This window comes from Panthera onca, chromosome B1 (genome assembly GCF_046562875.1).
Source record: "Panthera onca isolate mPanOnc1 chromosome B1, mPanOnc1 haplotype 2, whole genome shotgun sequence".
NCBI classification, from domain to species: Eukaryota; Metazoa; Chordata; class Mammalia; order Carnivora; family Felidae; genus Panthera; species Panthera onca.
In genome coordinates, this window is record NC_138342.1 from 178,642,927 (window position 1) to 178,663,016 (window position 20,090).

Sequence of the window (20,090 nt, forward strand, 5' to 3'; positions counted from 1 at the left end):
AACTGAGGCACAAAAATTAACGGGCACCTTATTTTGGAACGTGTTTCAAACAAGGCGATCTGACTCGCTAGCCTGACACTGCTAACTTTTATGCTATACTGCAGCCCAGTAGTAGGTACTATGTAGCTTAGACCCGGACCAATTGTCCGGCTATGGTGAACGGAATGGGAGCAGGGAGTGCTTCGTAGGGTCGTGCCCAGCGGTCACGCTTAGAAGCGAACGCTTTGTGGCTTTCATATACTTGGTGCCTATCATGTCTGTGTCTTCTGGCTGTGGGTCACCTCCCTATGTGTCCATCCCACGAATGACCTTTGATACCACCGTTGTGGTTTCCCTTTAGTCTCTGCTTTCCCGCAGCAATCTCAGTCCTAGGCACTTGACATGTAATTGATTGATTTTCATACTTAACCGATGAAGAGGGATGTGAATCCAAAGTTGCAGACCTGCATTCAAGTGTCAGCGTTGCCACGTAGATCTCTAACTCCTGAAAGGTGGTGAATCTCTCCCTTAGCAGCTGGTTGTAAGGGTCACATGAGCTGGTGCTACAGACAAGGTGCTGGATCCAGGATAGGTATGATGGGACTCAGATGAATGAGCCATGTAGGCTTGTTAGGAACCAGTCTTTGCATCCTAATTGTTTCCAGTTGAGTCCATCCTTAACTCGAAACTTAAGACCATGCATGAGTGTATTTGAGTGTCCTTTCTAATGGAAGTTCCTTCTCCTCCTTACAGTCTGCTCAGCAAATGTGGATGTATCCACTGGGGACTTGTACTGGCTGCCCTGTGACAGAAGTGCTATTCAGAAGACCAACATTACTGGCCCAGACACACATACCCTTTACAGGACAGGCAGCATTATACTGCATCTTCTTCTCAACTGGCCAAAGAGGGTGATCTACTGGGTAGAGAGTGGGAAACATTTGCAAAGTATGACCCTTGATGGCAAAAGCAGACAGGAAGTCTGGATGGGCACCTGGACGGCCGACACCCATATGGCCTTAGACCTTGGCTCGTCTAGCATCCTCTGGACTACCAAAGGGTCAGGTAAGTGCAACACCAAGCAGCACAGTTGGAAGAAGCTTGGGACGGGAGGTGGCGGGAGAATCTTGTCTCAGCACAAGGATTCCGGCCATTCTTAGAACTGGCTAGACCCAGGCTCAGATTCTGACTCTCGTAGGCAAAGCTGGGACCCGTGTCACTTACCTCACACTTGGTTCCATTTGTAAGTCTGGATTCTTGACTTGAAAGGTAGTAAGCTTCAGAGCTAATATGCTTAATAGCTTTTTGTCCAGAATCTGTTTCTGTTCCCGTGAGTGGAAGTAACAGAACCCAACTTCCATTGCAAATGGAGCAGAGATGCTTCAGCTACACTTGACACCAGATACGGCCTCTGCCTCGTGGCTGTTGACGGTCCTCTCACCCAGAAACCATCTCCAGCAGCTGGCGCCTGAGCGTGTTCACAGACCGCATGTGAGGCAGTAAAATCACACCTGATGCTTCCATGTGGCAGATCTCACTTTCCTGGAGCTTTGAACACTTTCCTTGGACTTATTTTCAGTTGGGGTCATTGAACCTCAGTTGAGTGGTGCCCATGACCCCCCTTGCCCCTGCCGTCACAGGTTGCATGTTCTCCGTCAGCTTGTAAGAACTTGACTCTTCCTTAGGGTTGCAAAGTCTGAGCCTCCTAAAAAATAGAACATACGCTTTGAACAAGGCCTGGAGTGACGGCATTATAGCGGCCCACGAGCCCTACCTGGTGACCGTGCACAGAGGAGCTCTCCTGCTGTGGAACAGGAGGATGCCGGAGCCCTTCTCCGTGTCGAAAGAGCCAGACGTAAGGAAAATGATCATCCTGGCAGAGAATCAGCAGGTTTCAGGCGAGTCTTCCTGTGTGGGGTCATTCTCTGAAATCCACTTTACCTGCCTCTTGTCAGTGTGTTTTCAGAGGAATCTTATATTGGCAGTTGTCCCGACCCACAGGTCAGCAGGCCTTCTCCTAACTTCCCTATCCTGGAAGAGTAAGAAGCTGACACGTTTCTTAAAATTTGCTAAATGACCCAAGACCCCGAGCAAATGCGTAATAAACCTCTGGCCGTAAAGAGATCCATTTAATTTGTTCTAAACCACTTTCCCAGACAGGTTTTACCAAGGAACCCCCTTCCTCCAGGCAGCAACATCTTGCGGAGCATCCTGTGCAAAGCTGCTCTGGGGCTGTGGGTACCAGGAGAAGCGGTTCTTTCCTGCTGTTGAAGCTGTACCTGTAGTTCAGATTGCCCTGCTTAAGGCTGGCTTACCTTTCTCTCTTCACCTATGCCTTTGGCCTGGAGCCCAAAAATCTGATCCTGGATCTTGCGGCAGAAAAAGAAGAAATCCTGTCACAGGATTCAGGGGGCTTTGTCAGCAAGAGTGGCCAGAAGTCCAAAGGAAGGGTAGAAACAAGGAGGGCAGAGGCATTCTGTCCTCGATGTGCCCACTCCATAGAGATCTCTCCTCTCCCTCTTCTGTCTGAACTGCCTTACCTTTTGATTCATTGGTTAGTTTAGCCTGATTTTCAAGGCTGAGAAACATGAGGCATAGGAACCTATCTCTTAGGGAGTAAAGTGTGCCAAGACAAGGTGAACGTTTTGGTAAAAATCCAACTTTGATTATCCTACAAACTGATCTGTTGGGTTGCTGTGCTAGTTGTTGAACGTACTAACTGGTAACTTTTAGAAGTGAAACTGAAACATCACAACAAGGGAGTGTCCACATTATGCTGCTCCCTGTCCCAGATCACAAGACGCTATAGCAGGGAGCCAGACAGAACAAGTCTGGTTGAAACTTGATTTTTTATTCCTAGCATATGGCGTCAGGCAGTGAAAAAAAGTCGGTAGGCCTGAAAGGAGAAAACAGTTGGCCGAAATTTGAAGCCATTAGACGATGGGCCAACGCAGCGCATCTAATCTAAGGATCTAGGCTTTGAGTCCATCTCCCTGCTTGTCCCGATGAGGTGGAGAAATGGCACTACCCCGCCGTGACGTGGTTTTGGAGGAGGGGGACAATGGGAGCGCATCTCTGTTGCTGAAACCTTAGGGACTGATTTCCTGAAGCAGCTGTTTATTCTAGATCCTGAGTTGGAAGGGGCAGCCACAAACGGCCCCCCCGCCCTTCTTCCGGCGCCCCCTCTGCTTTGCCCCCAATCCTCTGTCCCCTGTCAGAACGGGGAGGAATGCGTCTCTCAGGAGTACCTCTGCGATGGCAAACGGGACTGTCAGGATGGCTCGGATGAAGGGAACTGTTCCCACTTCTGCAACAGACCAGGTTTGTCACGGTCTCCTGTCTAGTCCTTTGTGCCAGGCATATGACGCCACTCCGGCCGGGCACATGCTATGAGGTACCATGTTTATATTCTAATCACGCTTGGCTTTCTTAGATAAATTGTCATCAATAAAGGTCAGAGTCTGTCAGAATGTGGATTCTACCAGTATCCGTTTTATCACATTGAAGGCAAATGTTCTACTGGCTGTAATTTAACTGGTGCTTCCTTGCTTCCTCATATTTGCATAAGTGTTCCAGGATTTGCCTTTAGAAAGGCTGAGCCATAAAGTGAGCTAAATAGACCACTTGTAACAGATTTGGAGTGTCCCAACAAGTCTTTAAAGTAACCAAACCAATATGAACGCTTATGAAACAACTTAGTTCAGCTTGTTAATATAATTGGCCTGAGTACTTTACTAAAGCTTGCTCATGGATTAGATAAGCTCTAAAGCTCACACAAATAGGATGCAAACTCCAGGATGAGGGGGAGTTCATCTAATTTTATATTATTTATTTTTTGAAATGTTTACTTATTTTGAGAGAGAGAAAGAACAAGAGCAAGGGAGGGGCAGAGAGAAAAGGACAGAGAGAACCACAAGCAGGCTCCATGCTGTCAGCGCAGAGACTGATGCCCTGCTCGAACCCGTAAACCGTGAGATGATGATAGGAGCCGAAATTGAGAGTCTGGCGCTTAACCGACTGAGCCACCCAGGCACCCCGAGTTAATCTAATTTTAAGTCTTCAGTATGACTGAGTATATGATGAGAGCCTCCGGTCCTTTCCATTTTAGGAGTCTTCCAGTGTCTGAACAGAAACCAGTGCATTGAGGAGAAGTACCACTGCGACGGAGCTCAGCAGTGCTCTGATGGGTCCGATGAGCTGGACTGCTGGGAGCCCACTGAAGATTGTTCTTTGCGTTGTGACAACAAGACCCGCTGTATCCCTAAGAGCTGGCTGTGTGATGGCAACCCAGACTGTTCTGACAGGAAAGACGAACAAGGATGTAGTAAGTGCCATATGGCTCCCTTGGAGTGTTTGAAAATGCATTACGGTTGATTCTCCTTATCTGTGATAGTTATATTCTATAAAGTTGCCACAAACACTGAATAAGCAGGTGTCACATCATTGCTCGTAGAAAAAAATGCAGGGTGAGGTTTCAGAGAATCTATCGCGATAATATTTTTGTCAACCAATCCATGTGTAACCTTGTTTTAGGAGTATTGCTGTTTAGAGACCACTTGATAATATATTGTTGACTCATTAACACTGAAGTCAGAGCCAACAGCATTTTAACTCATGCCTGAGCAAAGCTTATCTCATACATATATTTTCTCTGTAAGGCTTCTTGCACTCATGAATGCTAGACAGCCTTTCTGCACTATACTTGGGGGCCTATTTAAACAGCAAAATCACCAAAAATACAAAAATGTGGGAAGTATGGCCCTAAACAGACTTCAGAAAGGACACTTGTTTCCAGTGTAAGGACCAAAACAAGCAGGCAGAGCGCCGCCTTGTTTGATCGCAACTGGAAATGTGCGTTAGCCAACACAAATGTTTTGCTGCTGTATATGTGCATCTTTTTTTCCTTAAGTTTATTCATTTATTTTGAGAAAAACAGAGACTGTGTGAGTGGGGGAGGGGCAGAGAAGAGGGAGAGAGAAAATCCCAAACAGGCTCTGAGCTGTCAGTGCAGAGCCCGATGCTGGTCTTGAGCCCGTGAAACCGCGAGATCGTGACCTGAGTCGAAACCAAGAGTCGGACATCTAACCGGCTGAACCGTCCAGGTGCCCTGTGTATGTGTATCCTCAGATGACCAAAAAAGTGTGGGAGCACAGATTTAGGAAGGGTGTTACAAATTTTGGCAAGTAGGCGAATGTGCAAATAATCTGCAAATAACAAAGATGGACTGTACTTACCACAAAGTGAACAGACTAGGACGGAAGGTTCCAAGTTGGAGGGACAAGATTCCCATTAGTGGGAAACCAGTCTACTTGACAGCACATTTCTTGAGCTAGAATCTCCCTCCTTGAAGATTTTAATTTTGATCCTAGGTCTTCTCATGTGGTGGGCTATCCTCATCTATAGGTGTTACCACTTCCCCCTCTTTTTTGTGGGGTACACGATCTTTCTTTTTAGTCTTCCCAATGACTTGTTCCAAAGACCTTGATCATTTTGTGGGAATAGGGTAGAAGAGAGATTTTGGAGAAATTGAAGTGGGCAGAAGAGGGAGCTGGTCGAGGTACCATGATGGATTTGAATGTGGAGGTGACTGGGTAGCCAGATGATATGACTGTATTCGTGCGTATGAGAAGAACATTAGGAGGAAGAATCCAAGGTATCATTTACTTTTCAATACATATTTGTGGTTTTGCCTGGGATCTGACCTTTTTTCTTGAACCAAGCAACTTCTGTCTGTAGGAATGGAGCCCATGAACAGAACATGTAGGGTATGTTGGATGTTGTGAGAGACTTTCTCTTTTCATGGATGACATTAAGGTCCTGCAGGAGAGTCTTCCTCCCCAGCCTATCCCAGTGTCCTTCCACATGTCTCCATCCCTGTCCTCTAGCCCTTGTTCTCCAAGACAGGATTTTTCCGGGCAAGCTTAGTAGGCCTTTTCTGACCTAACACTGCTCGAACCACCTTTGAGGGCCAGGGTTTAGTTCCCAAGGTGACAGCAGGAGACTGAAGAGTCTTCAGACCATTTCTTTTGCCATCAAACTGCTTCCACCTCTGGCTGAGTTCTTACCTGAAGTTCTCTTTTCCAGTTCATGCAAAATGCAGCACACCTGAATTTCGATGCAAGAGCGGCCAGTGCATATCTAATTTTCTGCGCTGTGATGGCAATCAAGACTGCCTGGACCACTCCGACGAAGAGGGCTGTCCTGTTGCTTTGCCTCCGAGGTGCCCGTCAGGGGAGGTGAGGTGCCGGAGGAGTGGGGAGTGTGTGTCGGCAGAGTGGCTATGTGACCGTGACGTAGACTGTGAAGATGGAACCGACGAGAAGGTAGTGTACCCTTCTTCAGAAAAAACAGACTCCTCGGGGCACCTGTGTGGCTCAGTCGGTTAAGCGTCAGACTCTTAATTTTGGCTCAGATCATGATCTCACCATTAGTGAGTTTGAGCCCCATGTTGGGCTCTGTGCTGACAGCGTGGAGCCTGCTTTGGATTGACTCTCTCTTTCTCTCCCCCCCCCCCCCACACCCTGCCACTTTCTGTCTGCCCCTCACCCACCCCAAATAAACAAACATTAAAAAAAACTTAGGGGTGCCTGGGTAGCTCAATCGGTTAAGTGTCTGACTTTGGCTCGAGTCAAGATGTCTTGGTTCATGAATCTGAGCCCCTCGTCGGACTCTGTGCTGACAGCTCAGAGCCTGGAGCCTGCCTCACATTCTGTGTCTCCCTCTCTCACTGCCCCTCCCCTGCTCATGCTCTGTCTTTCTCTCTCTCAAAAATAAATAAACATTAAAAAAGATTTAAAAAAAAAAGCAGCTTAGAAGAACAGATTTCTCCTCACAACAGGAATACGTGCTTCCCTCTAGAAAACTTGAGAAAATACAAGAACAGAGAAGGCTCTCCTCCTTACTGCTCAGAAAGTTACTCGTAACTACATTGAAGTGTCCAAAGTGAGAAGATCTCCTGTTGAAACAAAAATGTTTAAGAGGTTTTTATTGTAGGTTTTCAAATGTTCGGTCTTAATGGCTGTGGCTTAAGGGTCCCACTCAGAAGCTCTGCTCACGTGTCACCATGAGGGGCACTGAGGCTGCCACGTTGTATGCGAGGTGCAGCCTGGCTAGAATCCTACGGCTCGTGTTGGACCTTAAGAAAGTACTTACTCCTGAGTGTTTTTTCCCTCATCTGTCAAATGTGTGGAAGATGTGGCTGCTGGTACCCGAGGGGCTGAGAATGCATCTGAAGGTTCGGGGCTACAGCAGGCGTACAGATGTCCCCTCCCCTCTTGTCCCAGATCTGAGTGTCCAAGTAAGATTAGGTGAAAATTGGTGCTATAACTTTTAACATGCTAGGGTGTGGGTTTGATATGGTAAAACAATCTAAAGAAAGTTTCTAGAGCACATTCTTATGTTTCTTTCTTTTACTTAAAAATTTTTTTGATGTTTATATTTGAGAGAGAGACAGAGCATGAGCAGGGGAGGGGCAGAGAGAGTGGGAGACACAGAATCCGAAGCAGGCTCCAGGCTCTTAGCTGTCAGCACAGAGCCCGACGAGGGGCTCAGATTCATGAACCAAGAGATCTTGACTTGAGCTGAAGTCGGACACTTGACCGGCTGAGCCACCCAGGTGTTCCCATTCTTATGTTTCTTAAACGAAGACCTTTCTTCCCACTTCCACCCAGGTTCAGTTTACCTAGAACTCCTCACCTAAACTCTGGCTACTGAGAGCGTTTCTCTCTGAGTTTGGGGGCTTTCTCTGGCCTCATTGCTGAGGGGACCTGAGCGTTGCCTCGTAACCCAGGCCTGTTCTCCCTCCGAGAACAGCTTCCTGGGCTCTGAATGCAGGTGTCGCTGATGGAGCCACTGTCTCCGCAGGACTGTGACCCTGAGGAGCTTCGCTGTGGCTCCAGGCAGTGGTCCTGTGCCAGCGGGGAGCGGTGCGTGCCTGACGCGTGGCGCTGTGACGGGCAGAGAGACTGCAGGGACGGCAGTGACGAGGCCGGGTGTAAGTGCAGGGGCTCCGGTTGAGCGGGGGGAGGCCTCAGGGGTGCCGGCTGCCGGCCTCCTCTTGGCGTGAGAAGCCAGCTCCACAAGCAAGCGGTGCGGGTGCTGACATCCACCCCCTTTCCAGAATGGAGGCGTCTTGATGGCACGTCGTTGCTGCAGGAGGGGTGTTCGGGGGTCGGGGGTGGACTATAAAAGTAGAAAGTCCTCCTCTCCAGGCCCCCCCGAGAAGTGCCAGAGTTCTGAGTTCCAGTGCGGCTCCCGTGCCTGCCTCGACCTCCGCCTGGTGTGTGACGGGAAGGAGCACTGTCCCGACGGCTCCGACGAAGGCGGACAGTGCGCGTGGCCAGCATGCAGCCGAGCGCGGTGTTCCCACGCCTGCTACCAGTCCCCGCACGGGCCTGTGAGTTCGTCCAGCTACTCTTCTCCAGCAGCCATAGACTTGGTTTAGCGAAAGGGGGTGACGTCCTCACTCAGGCTGTCCCTGACTGCTCCGGAGGCTCTAAGTCTCATGTGGCAGAACTGCCCCGACCCATCCTCTGATGTCCTCTGAGTCCTTCCCAGCTCCTAGGGAATCCCGTTGAGCTCCTTCCCCATGTCGTGTCTCCTGGAACCATAACACCCAGCCTGCAGAAACTCCACTGCCTGCGAGCTGTGAGCTCAGGGGGACACGTGGGACTGGGGCAGAAGTTTTGAAGGAAGTCCCTTCCATGTGTGTATCTGGATGTGGCCTGCCATTAAACTGAGGAGAGCCACAGCCCGTGCTCTGGTCTGGCATTAGTAGTTGGCCGAACATCATGAACTTGCCTGACTCTGATGGGCAAGTAGAAGAAAACGGTATTCTGATGTCCCATCATAGTAATGTCTCTCTCTGTTGGCAGACTGCCGGTCTGCCAGTTAAGTCTCCATGCCTCTTACTGATTCTACTGGGGTTCTAGGGCGTCATGGACTGAACTTGGACCCCTTTGTTGATTCAGGAACCATGGTGGTGGCAAGGGTGTGAGGTGTGCAGCAAGGTTGATAAGACAGAGAATGACTATATTAAAAAAAATTTTTTTTACACTTATTTTTTGAGAGACAGAGAGACAGAACACAAGTTGGGGAGGGGCAGAGAGAGAAGGAGACACAGAATCCGAAGCAGGCTCCAGGCTCCGAGCTGTCAGCACAGAGCCTGATGCAGGGCTCGAACTCACAAACCGTGAGATCATGACCTGAGCAGAAGTTGGATGCTCAACCAACTGAACCACCCAGGCGCCCCGAGAATGACTATACTTAAAATGAAGTTGGTTCTGGGGCACCTGGGTGGCTCAGTTAATTAAGCGTCGGACTCTTCATCTCAGCTCTGGTCACGATCTCACAGTTTGTAAGATCGAGCCCTGCTCTGGGCTCTGTGCTGATAGTGTGGAGCCTGCTTGAGATTCCCTCTCTCTTTGCCCCTCCCCAGCTCATATTCTCCCTCTCCCTCCCTCTCTCTCTTCCAAGAATAAATACATAAACATTAAAATTTTAAATGAAGCTGGTTCTAAGAACTTTTTTGTTTTCAGCTGTTGAAATTGAGTGTATCACCATGTGCTTTTAATAGCAAGGTGAGGCCTTTTCATCAATGTTATGTATCGATGTCTTCAGGAAGTCTTTATGTTTTTGAAACTCATTCAGGTGTGTGCTTGTGAGCGAGGCTTTGAGCTGGAGAGCAGCGGCCAAGTCTGCAAGGACGTGGATGAGTGCCAGAAGCCAGGTGGTCAGCCTTGCAGTCAGACCTGTGTCAACACCGAGGGCTCCTATGGCTGCGCCTGTCACCCTGGCTACTCCCTGGAGCCTGATGGCCATACCTGTAAAGCAGCAGGTAAACTGGAGCCCGGGACGTCTCCTCAGCCCCGGATCAGGAGCTTTGAGCTTCTAAATTTTCCAGGAATACGAGTGCAAATCTCCTTTCTCAAGTCCTAAATGCCCCTGCCTGCTTTCTGTCTGCAGAGCAGGACTAGCACGGTCCCCAAGCCCCCTTTTTATATGTAGCCATTTAGGTTGGGTTAGAGTCTGAAGGTGTCTACAGATAAGGCATCCTTGTAACAGAACCACAACTCCGGCTTCTGTCACCACCGGTCAGCCTTACCTGAAGTTAGAATGAGTGTCAAAAGTTCCAATAGGCACTTCGTTCCTGCCCACTATGCACAAATCCTTAGTTAGAAATATTGTTTTCAGTTTACGCTAGCCATGCCTTTCTTCTGAGTATCTTTGAATTGTGGGTATTAGCTCAAGTTTAATAACATCGAGGGGAGAACTACTTACATACCAGCTGGCTAGTGTCCCAGCCTGGCAGTGAGAAGGCAAAGATGACTTTGTTCTCTTATTCCTTAGCCCATGCTGGGTTCAGCAATCAAACTCCTTAAGGCTGTGCTGAAAGCCGTTCTAATTTGGCAGGTACCGAACCAATCCTGCTTGTGGCAATTCAGTTCAGCCTACTCCTCTATGGCTTGAGGAGCTTGAAGGAAGATATTCTGGCAACCGTAGACAAGAACATGATGATTTTCTCTATTGACTATGACTTAGTGGGGCAGAAGGTCTTCTGGACGGATGTCGGTACGGAAAGTATTAAGTGGATAAGTATGGACACCAAGAAGAAAGGGACCATGGTGAAAGGTATGTCCCTTTGCGCAGACTTCATGCTGCCCTTGTGAATTACATATAGCGTGAAAAATAAAATGAGTGGCCATTAACATTCTAAACACTGATTTCATTAAATCTTCTTCACTAAAAGAGATCAAAGCCTGCTAATTGGCTGGATATGGAAAGATGTGTTGTCACCCCAGAAGACAGTGGGGGCCAAACTGTCAGCCAGAGGCCATTATTTCTAATGGCCATCTTCCTCTAGGAGTAGAACTTGGGAGTATTTTAAAGATTGCTCTGATGGGGATGCAGGTACTCGTAGGAAAATGAATTAACATGACATTCAAGCCTGAAGCCTAGGAGCCAAAACCCAGTAAAGGCTGTAATTTAACCTCAATTCACATGTTGAATGGCTTCCTCTCTTCAGGGATAAGGTCAGACTGTATAGTGGTCGACTGGATCGGGAGGAATCTGTACTGGGTGGATGGGACAGCTGGCCAGATTTTGGCAATTCGGCTGACTGCTGTCTGGAGAGGAAAATCTGAGCACACGATTGTCCTGGATGATGATGTGACTCAACCACGGTCTTTGGCTTTAGATCCCCTAAACGGGTGAGTCCGGGGATCACAACGCCAGTGAGGTCCTTTAGGTTTGTCATTCCTCCTTAGTTCTACCTTGGTTGTGTTCACCCAACACAGAATGAGTGAGTAAAAACCTATCTGACTTGACTTTAGATCTTATGGTGATGTGGGTCAACCATACACATGGTAATCGTAAAAGTTTCTGGTAAAAGTCCTTTATTTCAGTGAAGTGAGATATAGGTATGCTCACTTGCTGGCCCACCTATACTTTCTTCTGCTAAAATAATGCTCCATTCAGAGGTATATTATTTTATGGCTTTAAATGGCAGGAGGAAGGAGAATGGAACTAGGGATAGTGTTTAATTTATACTGATGTGCTTGGTATTAGTGGAGGAAATAATTATGTGTTGGGCTTGAATCTAGGTTCTTCCATCCAGAGTCCTTTCTCTGTGGAAAGGGCCAAGAACTTAGAGACCACGTTTTGTATCTGTCAGAGCCAAGCCTTCACTGGGATGGCCATGTGTGTATCAAATGTAAGAACAAGATAGAGCAAAACTTAGGATCCAAAGGTGACCCATATCGGGGACCCTCTGCTTTTCTCACCCTTTCAACACCTTCAATCAGGAATCTGTTAACATGGTCCTCAGGAAATTGGCAATAGTTCCTGATGCATCTAATGGCTTCAATTGTGACTAAGAATAAGGTCTAAGGCACACATCTTCCCATAGAACTAGCCCACTTTCTCGGCCAGAGAAGATCGGCAGGTTCCCTGGCTGTTTTCCAGGCCCAGAACTAAGGTATTCCTTGGCTGCTTCTATAGCTGTCATGATATTTTGTCTCCAAGTAATGACTAAATAAGCACTGTAAAATTTCAAGGGAAACTTTCTTTTACCACTTCATAATTTCTTTTTTTTTAATTTTTTAAATGTTTTAATTTATTTTTGAAGGAGAGAGAGACAGAGCATGAACAGGGGAGGAGCAGAGAGAGAGGGAGACACAGAATCCAAAGCAGGCTCCAGGCTCTGAACTGTCAGCACAGAGCCTGATGCGGGGCTCAAACTCACAAACTGTGAGATCATGACCTGAGCTGAAGTTGGACACTTAATCGACTGAGCCACCCAGGCGCCCCAACATTTATTCATTTTTGAGAGACAGAGAGAGACAGAGCGTGAACTGGGGAGGGGCAGAGAGAGAGGGAGACAGAATCCGAAGCAGGCTCCAGGCTCTGAACTGTCAGCACAGAACCTGATGTGGGGCTCGAACCCACAAACTGTGAGATCGTGACCTGAGCCGAAGCCGGACGCTCAACCGACTGAGCCACCCAGGCGCCCCAACCACTTCACAATTTCACATAAGGAATAGACCAAGTTTGAGGAAAAAAAATAATTGGGCTAGAGATCAGTATTTTAAGGAATGAATCAGTATTTTCTGTGAGGTAATACTTTAAAGCTGACTTTCATCTGCACAGGTTAATGTACTGGTCTGAAATTGGAGGAGAACCTCAAATAGAACAAGCTGGGATGGATGGTAGCAGCAGAAAAGTACTCATCAATCAAGGTCTTGGCTCGCCAACCAGCATAGCGCTTGACCAGTTTAGCTGGAAGATATTCTGGTCCGATGACAAATTTCACTGTATTGGCTCTGCTAATCTAGATGGCACTGGTATTACTGTAAGTGTCCCTTGGTATTAGGCTGTGTGTAATGTCTTATGCCTTGTATAAAACTCATCCCAGAAACCTCATCGCCACCATTTTAGATGCTGCAGCTAACTCGAATCAAGAGCCCCTTTTCGGTCGCTGTGTTTGAAGATGAAGTCTTCTGGTCTGAGATGAAGACGAGAACCGTACAACGCATGAAGAAGACAACAGGCAAGGACAGGGCTGTCCTCATCAAGCGTTCTGAACAGCCGTACGGACTCAAGGTCTACAGTGTACTCTTCAAAGTTTGCCCCTCAGTCTCCCTAAAAAGGCCATATGTATGAACTTCCCAAGTGCAAACTAGTGACATCCTTCTGTCATGATTAGAAAGCAAGATTTACCCATTAGCTATTTGTAAGGATTCGGTGATGCGTAGTAACATCTGGCTGCTTTCTTCCAGATCATGCATGAAGTGCTCCAGCCCAAGTCTACCAATCCTTGTCTGGACGCTGGATGTTCTCACTTGTGCCTTCTGAGCCCACGCCCCAAGGGAAGCTGTCGTTGCCCAGTTGGACTCCTGCTCGCAGACGATGGCACCACCTGCGTTCCACTCGAGGAGTCTGCATTTATGTTCCTTGTGTTGCCCACAGTTATCATGCAGGTACTGTTCCACAGCCTTACGTGTCTGGGCCTGGGCCGCAGTCCATTTCAGACCGAGTAATTTGCATTCCCCACGCACAGTTATACATAGTAGGGGCCCTTGCCCTTGGAATGTTCTTTTTTTTTTCTAATTTTTTTTCTTTTTTTATTTAGTGTTTGTTTATTTCTGAGAGAGAGAAAGACAGAGAGAGCACAAGCAGGGGAGGGGGAGAGAGAGAGGGAGACACAGAATCGAAGCAGGCTCCAGGCTCTGAGCTGTCAGCACAGAGCCCCATTGTGGGACTTGAACTCATGAACTGCGAGATCATGTCCTGAGCCAAAGTTGGATGCTTAACCGACTGAATCATCCAGGCTCCCCTAAATTTTTTATTCTTTAGTCTCTGCACTTCATCTGGGGCTCAAACTCACAACCCTGAGATCAAGAGTCACATGCTCTACCAACCAAGCCAGTCAGGCACGACCCCCACCGCCTTGGGATATTCTTCAAATACAATTTAAATTCTAGCATTCACTGTGTGTTGGGAGCTATCATGACCAAAATAAAGACCAAAATAAAGAGGCTATGAAATGAAGACCACTTCTTAAGAAATAGCACATCAGAACACAGGTGAGGGATCTGAGAGTGGGATTAATCTCGTTTAGTTGTCCAAGCATCTCACTGGTGGTGTGGAATAATTCTAAATACAAGCAGCTCAGCTGGGTTCTAGCCTGGTGGGGGAGGGTGAGCAGGTGGGGGAGTACATTTTGTGAGGGAACTTTTCTTAAATCATAGGAGGTACCAACAAACAAGTCACTTCTAACTTCTGTCCTATAGAGACGATTTGTCAGCTTTGGTACTTTAAAGTGACAAATGTTGAGGGGTGCCTGAGTGGCTCAGTTGGTTAAGCATCGGATTCTTGATTTTGACTCAGGTCATGATCTCACGGTTTGTAACAAGATCGAGCCCCACAAGAAGCTCTACACTGGTAGCGTGGAGCCTGCTTGGGATTCTCTCTGTCTCTCTCTGCCCCTTGTGTGTGTGCACACACATACTCTTTGTCTCTCTCTCAAAGAAGCTGATGAAAATGAAAAATGTTGGGGTGAAAGATTGACTTCAGTTTCAGTAAGATATTAATAGTGGAGTCTCATTTAATGGAGAGGGCCTTTCATATATAAATGTATCAAATCAACACCTTGGACACCTTAAACTTACACAAATGTCACAGGTCAATTATAGTTCAAAAATTTACAAAATAAAGGGGAGGGCATTTAATGAAGGAGTACCTCTTTAAAACCCATGGATTCAAGGACTTTTAAGTGCTTAAAGCTCCATGAAGGGCGAAAAATAACTGCTATCGGTTTTTAGAAGATAAGTTCAAACTCTCATATGTTCCAAGCAGCGTGACGTTAATGCAAAATCAAGGTGAAGAATGACACTAGATTCAGCTGGTGCCATCCACCTAATTTTTTCCCCACAGATTTATCTGAAAAATCTAGAAGCGTTACTAGGACAGCCAACTTTACCAGAACATAGGATACTTCCCTTTGCCACTGTGAACCAGCTTGCATCCTTGGACTACCTAGTCCAAGAAAAGGCTCTCTACCTTTCAGAGTTGGATAATGGTGATATCAGGCTACTGAGGCTCAAAGAATCTGGAAAACTCTCTTGGAGGAAAATCCTATCCGTGGAAGGGACCGTGATCGACTTTGCTGTGGACTGGTTGAGTGGAAACATATATTGGATTGACAGTGAGAATCCCCACATCAATGTGGCTTCCTCAGAAGGTCAGTGTCCCACTGTCCTGTTCAGTGAAAACCTCTACCATCCTGCCTCTGTTGTGCTCCACCCACCCTCTGCAGTCATGTGCTTTGTGGACCTGGGTTCCCAGGAGGATGGTGGGCGTGGGTCCAGCATTGAATGTGCCTCCATGGACGGCAGCAGGAGGAAGGTGCTGTGGCAGAAATCCCAGGTCCCTGCAGGCCTGACCTTTTCGGATTCGGGGGCCCGAGTGTACTGGGCCGACACTGGTAAGCAATTATAACCTATGCCCTAAATGTGAGTCCGAAGGACTCTTTGGCCAGAGTGAAATAGTGATGTCCTGCTTTCTGGTCTTCAGGCATGAGGACCTTCAAATAGCATTTAGGTCTGAGTTTATATATTCTGTACCACCTTCCAAACAAACACAATGATTCCCCATTCTGAGTAGAAAGTAATAGGCCCCAGAATCATGCAGTTGCCCCTTTGTGAAGGAATAAAATCAAGAACTTAACAAATGTGCACGAGCAAATCGTGGTGTATCTCTGTTGGAGTGAATGAAGGAGAGCGGTCCTTCAGAAAATGCATGGTAGATCATATCCTCCTGGAGGGGAGGCAGGACAAGACCCAAAGAGCTACAGGATAGAGTATGGTTGTTTAGGCTAAGTGAGATTAACTAAGCCTCTCTTTCTAGGGAGAGGACTCATAGAAAGTATTCAACAAGATGGCTCTAGATACAGAGTAGACCGCAGAGGAATTGAGGGCCTTAACCTCTTTACATATGGCCAAGGCATGATGTTCTGGACAACAGTTGATGATGGTGGGTGTCTTTGTAATCTGAATTTACTCCTGGATCTCTAAAGCAAATCTGTTAATGCTTAGCATTGATCTTTGGTAGGGTCTTTCTTCTGGAAGAATAGTTAAGCAACTTCTCTAATCTAACATGTATATGTAACAGAGATTCTATGACTTGGGGAAGCTTTTATGTGAAAAAATATTATTCTTCATATACGAACAGGCTTAATCCTGTTCTACCTGAAATTTCCGGCTTTCATTAAAAGCTCTCTGCCTTAGAGGACATTGTGATATGGTACAGAGAGAACTGGGCCAGGAATTGGAACCAGGTAGTATAACTGCTATGCTGCTTGGTAGCTACAACACCTTACCTGTAAAATGAGGACAGTACATGACTCACTTGACTAAATATGCATGGAGGTACTAAGCGAATTACAGAACATTCTGTACTTGCAGGGAATTTCTAGAATTTAAAGCGATTGTCCTAAACCACAGTGTTCTAGTATGTCGTTTCTGGCTAGCATCCAGATTTGGTAAAACTGGAAAACGCTATTTAAAAGCTGTCTCTTTTATAATTTCCAAATGCTGGTCCATTGACCACTTGGGCTGGCCACATCACAACTGCAAAAACAAGTTGTCAGATCCTACCCCAGAGATGCTAATTTATTAGGTATGTAGTGAGATCTTTGCTTTCTGTTGTAAGATCCCCTGGTGATGCTTATCGCAGAAAACCGTTTTCAGAAATGTTTTAGAACAATGTTTAAAATCATTACCCATTATTTGCATGGGCTATATTTAAATGTCTCATGTCCTAATTTTCTGTCTTTGTATATCAGGATGTGTACGAATGTGCTCAACATAACTTACACCTGACTTTATTTTGGAAGAAGGCATAGAACTGTTTTTATTTATCTTAAATTTCTTCCCAGAAACAAGATTTAGAAAAACACCTTTCTCTCTGGTAAAACTCTTGTTACTCAACTGGAGTTGATGCAGATGGGTGACAGTTTCCATACTGAGCAATTTCTTTTGCACAGGAAGTTGTCTTAGAAGTAAAATGTGCTTTTCTTAAAAAAAAAAAATTAAAATTTGCTTTTCTTCATGATATTTCACTGGCTTTCGTTTCAGCCCAAATCACTAAAGTTTGGTACAGCAAGGCAGAACTTTCTGAAAATCGGTGGTTCCAAACAGACCAGAAGATTGTGGATTTAAAAGTTTCCGGCAAACTTAGTCAACAGGGTAAGCAAAAATTATGACAACACTGAAGCCTGCTGCGCTTCCCCCACGAAGGGGACCTTCCATCCCACAATATCTCCTTGAAATAACTCTGTGTTTCTCATTAAATTACCTCTCTGGCAAATTCTTGTGGATCTGCATAACTCTCTTGTCTTTATGAAGTTCTATGCAGTACAGTTCTGGTATATAACTAATCCTGTTACTTATTGAGGAGATAAAACACAGTGGTAAGTATATTGGGCTGGGGTTTGGTATACTTGGGTTCTCTTGTGGATGGAATTACATCTGTGGTATAATGGGAATTGTCTTTTATCTCTGCAGTGGAACTGGTCTTTATTCTACTTGTTGTCACTTGTATCTACTTGTGTTGTTAACTAATCCTTGGAATTCCAACCTGGGGGCGCCCAGATGTTTTCTTTCCTCCAGTGTTTGGGTAGAGTGATGATGGGCTTAGTTAAAATAGTAATAGGTAAAAGTCTTTTCCTAGTTGAGATTAACACCAACAATGTGAGCTCGGATAGTTAACCACATCTACCACTGCCACGTATATTGAGTATTTTGGTCTTAAGTGATTGCTACCCCATTGCTTTGCTTTGGAAAGCTAAACATGACTAAAACTGGTGTTAGTCATGCTTAAACTTCTGAAGGCTTTCCAGAGAGAACCTTTTCAGAATTCTTCAGTGTGGATCAATGGTCACCCAAGTGATAATAATCTGTGGCTTAGGTCTGAGAAGCAGCAGAAGGGTCCCTGTCACTCCTGAGGCAAGTTTTATCTGCACTATATACATACCTAGTCTACTATTCCTGGAATATCTCAAAATAAAACCTTACTAGAGGTTAAAGCTTAAGATCTAAGCCTTGCAAAACCATGATCAGCTATAAATGGCTGACTTCTACTCAGAATCTTACGGAGGGAGAATAGACACCACAGCCTTCATGTTTGCATCTAAAGACAGCTTTATTTCTAAGGCCCTTCTAGTGTTATTGTTGGGTGCTTGATGTGAGGGAAAAAGGAGAACTCACAAGGGGGTCTTGGATGGGCCAGAGTTCAGCGCGATTTTTCTTAAGCTTCTCACTTGTCTGAACTCTTAGCCTTCTGAAGTCATCATTATCCATGAAGAAGAATCACCAAACACTCAGCACCTGGTTGACCAAAAGGAGTTAAACTAAAAAGCTATCTACTCTGGAAAAAAACATCTGGGTCCCATAACTCTGATAGTCTGTTTGTAGAACGTCTGCAGAAGACCCTTCTGAAACCATCTAAATCAATGTTTTTTTTTTGGGGGGGGGATCTACAGGTAGTAACAGCTGCTCAAAGGATAACGGAGGGTGCAGCCATATCTGTTTGCCAAACCCTGAAGGACCGACTTGTAAATGTCCCAGTGGGTACTACTTGGCTAACATAAGCAGATGTATTAAAGCTGTCCAGTGCTCTGAGCCATCACAATCCTGTCAGGATGGTCAGAAGTGCATTTCCATGAAGCAAGTTTGTGATGGTCATGCTGACTGTCTGGATGGATCTGATGAAATGGGCTGTGAGTAATTCCTATCCAGGACCCCACTGTTCATCACCATGCATGACATACTTTCAATATTTAATAAAATAATTCTTAATATCTCAATCTAATTCTTAATATCTAATTCTGTAGTATCCCTCAAGCTTTTATCCTCTAGACCATAGCCTTGTTATTACAGGCACTTTTAAACTGAACAACATAAAACTTCTATGGGAAATTGGATATCAAATTATATAGACACCTTCTGGAAAGCTAATGTGTCCTCCCATTCAGTTTTAGAACAGGCATTATGGTAGCTGCAAGGAGTCCGACAGTTTGTATGTTGTCTGAAAGAACATTCATTCAATCTAGATTTGATTCTGTGCATTTAAATTGATCACATAGTGAGCATAGCCCAGGAGGAGGAGGTTGGGCAAACGATTTGACCTGTCTTGGTTCAGCTCCCCGCTGTTAATGTGGAAAAAGCACTTTCTATGTCAAAGAGTTAAGGAATACAAGAGCATGCAAATAAAGCCGCCATCTTAGTACATACTGTTGTCATGTTAGTTCTTAAATGCTAGCTGGTAGATGGTCGTTACAGAAATGCTGCTGCCACATAGGGCCTTCATGGAAAGTTGTTGTCCTGGCCAGTCAGCTAAGCAACTGTGATATCTAATTCTGTGGCAGTCACTATCCTCAAATCTACAGCTTTGGCTCCAATGGTATTCAAGTCACGTGAGCTGTAGAACTGAAGAAACAGTGGGCTCAGCACTGAAACCCGTCATAACTAGTAAGAAGACAAACTGGAAAAGGAGTCTTATAGCCAAGGGTTCTTATTGCTCAATTTAAACCTTCATCTTCCTGAAAGCTGACTAGATGGAATACCAGTTGTTATCCCTAATCAATTCATCTTAAATTGGAAAGTTAATAGGTTTTGACTCCCAGAGTTGATGCTATGGTCTAGTGAATGAGAGTGGTTTTACAAAACGCCTTGTGTTACAGTGACTCAAGCACACACGTCAGTGAGTGAGAAATGCATCGCCCTCACCATCTGGTTTTAAAACTAAACCGGAAACCTAACATACACTCTCCTGTCTCCCGTCCTGATGACAAAGCGTTGGCTCTACTCCTCAATCAGTATTTCACCCTGACTTTCACATGAAGCTTCTTTGGAGGGGATGGTATTGGGCACATAAAGCTAGACTGGCTTCCTCTGGATATACCCAACTGTCAAAGACCCTAAACTGCCCAGGAGCGGAAACACGCCTGTAACACCAGCTAAGGCAGAGACAGCAGGTGCTGCTGTCTTCCCTCCCAGGAGTCTGGTCTTTAGCAGTTTCGTGTGGAATAAAGCTTGTGCCAACAGGGATGGAGA

The 20,090-nt window shown here is 46.0% G+C and overlaps 2 protein-coding genes across 10 annotated transcripts in view; one reads left to right on the forward strand and one right to left on the reverse strand.

Annotated features, from left to right (window-relative positions):
- LOC132691609 (low-density lipoprotein receptor-related protein 2-like) overlaps positions 1–20,090 on the forward strand; it is a 43,661-nt gene that overhangs the window by 20,073 nt on the left and 3,498 nt on the right. For 4 of the 5 annotated variants that reach the window (XM_060653121.3, XM_060653118.3, XM_060653124.3 and 1 more), the window contains 17 exons: positions 733–1,044; positions 1,665–1,877; positions 3,106–3,300; positions 4,088–4,303; positions 6,064–6,302; positions 7,843–7,972; positions 8,190–8,374; positions 9,628–9,814; positions 10,390–10,608; positions 11,003–11,186; positions 12,625–12,826; positions 12,913–13,077; positions 13,254–13,454; positions 14,911–15,460; positions 15,883–16,008; positions 17,112–17,222; positions 18,518–18,754. In XM_060653121.3, the coding sequence (XP_060509104.3) occupies positions 733–1,044; positions 1,665–1,877; positions 3,106–3,300; positions 4,088–4,303; positions 6,064–6,302; positions 7,843–7,972; positions 8,190–8,374; positions 9,628–9,814; positions 10,390–10,608; positions 11,003–11,186; positions 12,625–12,826; positions 12,913–13,077; positions 13,254–13,454; positions 14,911–15,460; positions 15,883–16,008; positions 17,112–17,222; positions 18,518–18,754 (3,672 nt within the window). The remainder of the gene's footprint in view (positions 1–732; positions 1,045–1,664; positions 1,878–3,105; positions 3,301–4,087; positions 4,304–6,063; positions 6,303–7,842; positions 7,973–8,189; positions 8,375–9,627; positions 9,815–10,389; positions 10,609–11,002; positions 11,187–12,624; positions 12,827–12,912; positions 13,078–13,253; positions 13,455–14,910; positions 15,461–15,882; positions 16,009–17,111; positions 17,223–18,517; positions 18,755–20,090) is intronic. The other variant, XM_060653125.3, reaches the window with a different exon arrangement.
- LOC144616102 (uncharacterized) overlaps positions 1–20,090 on the reverse strand; it is an 88,924-nt gene that overhangs the window by 7,663 nt on the left and 61,171 nt on the right. The window lies entirely within an intron of this gene.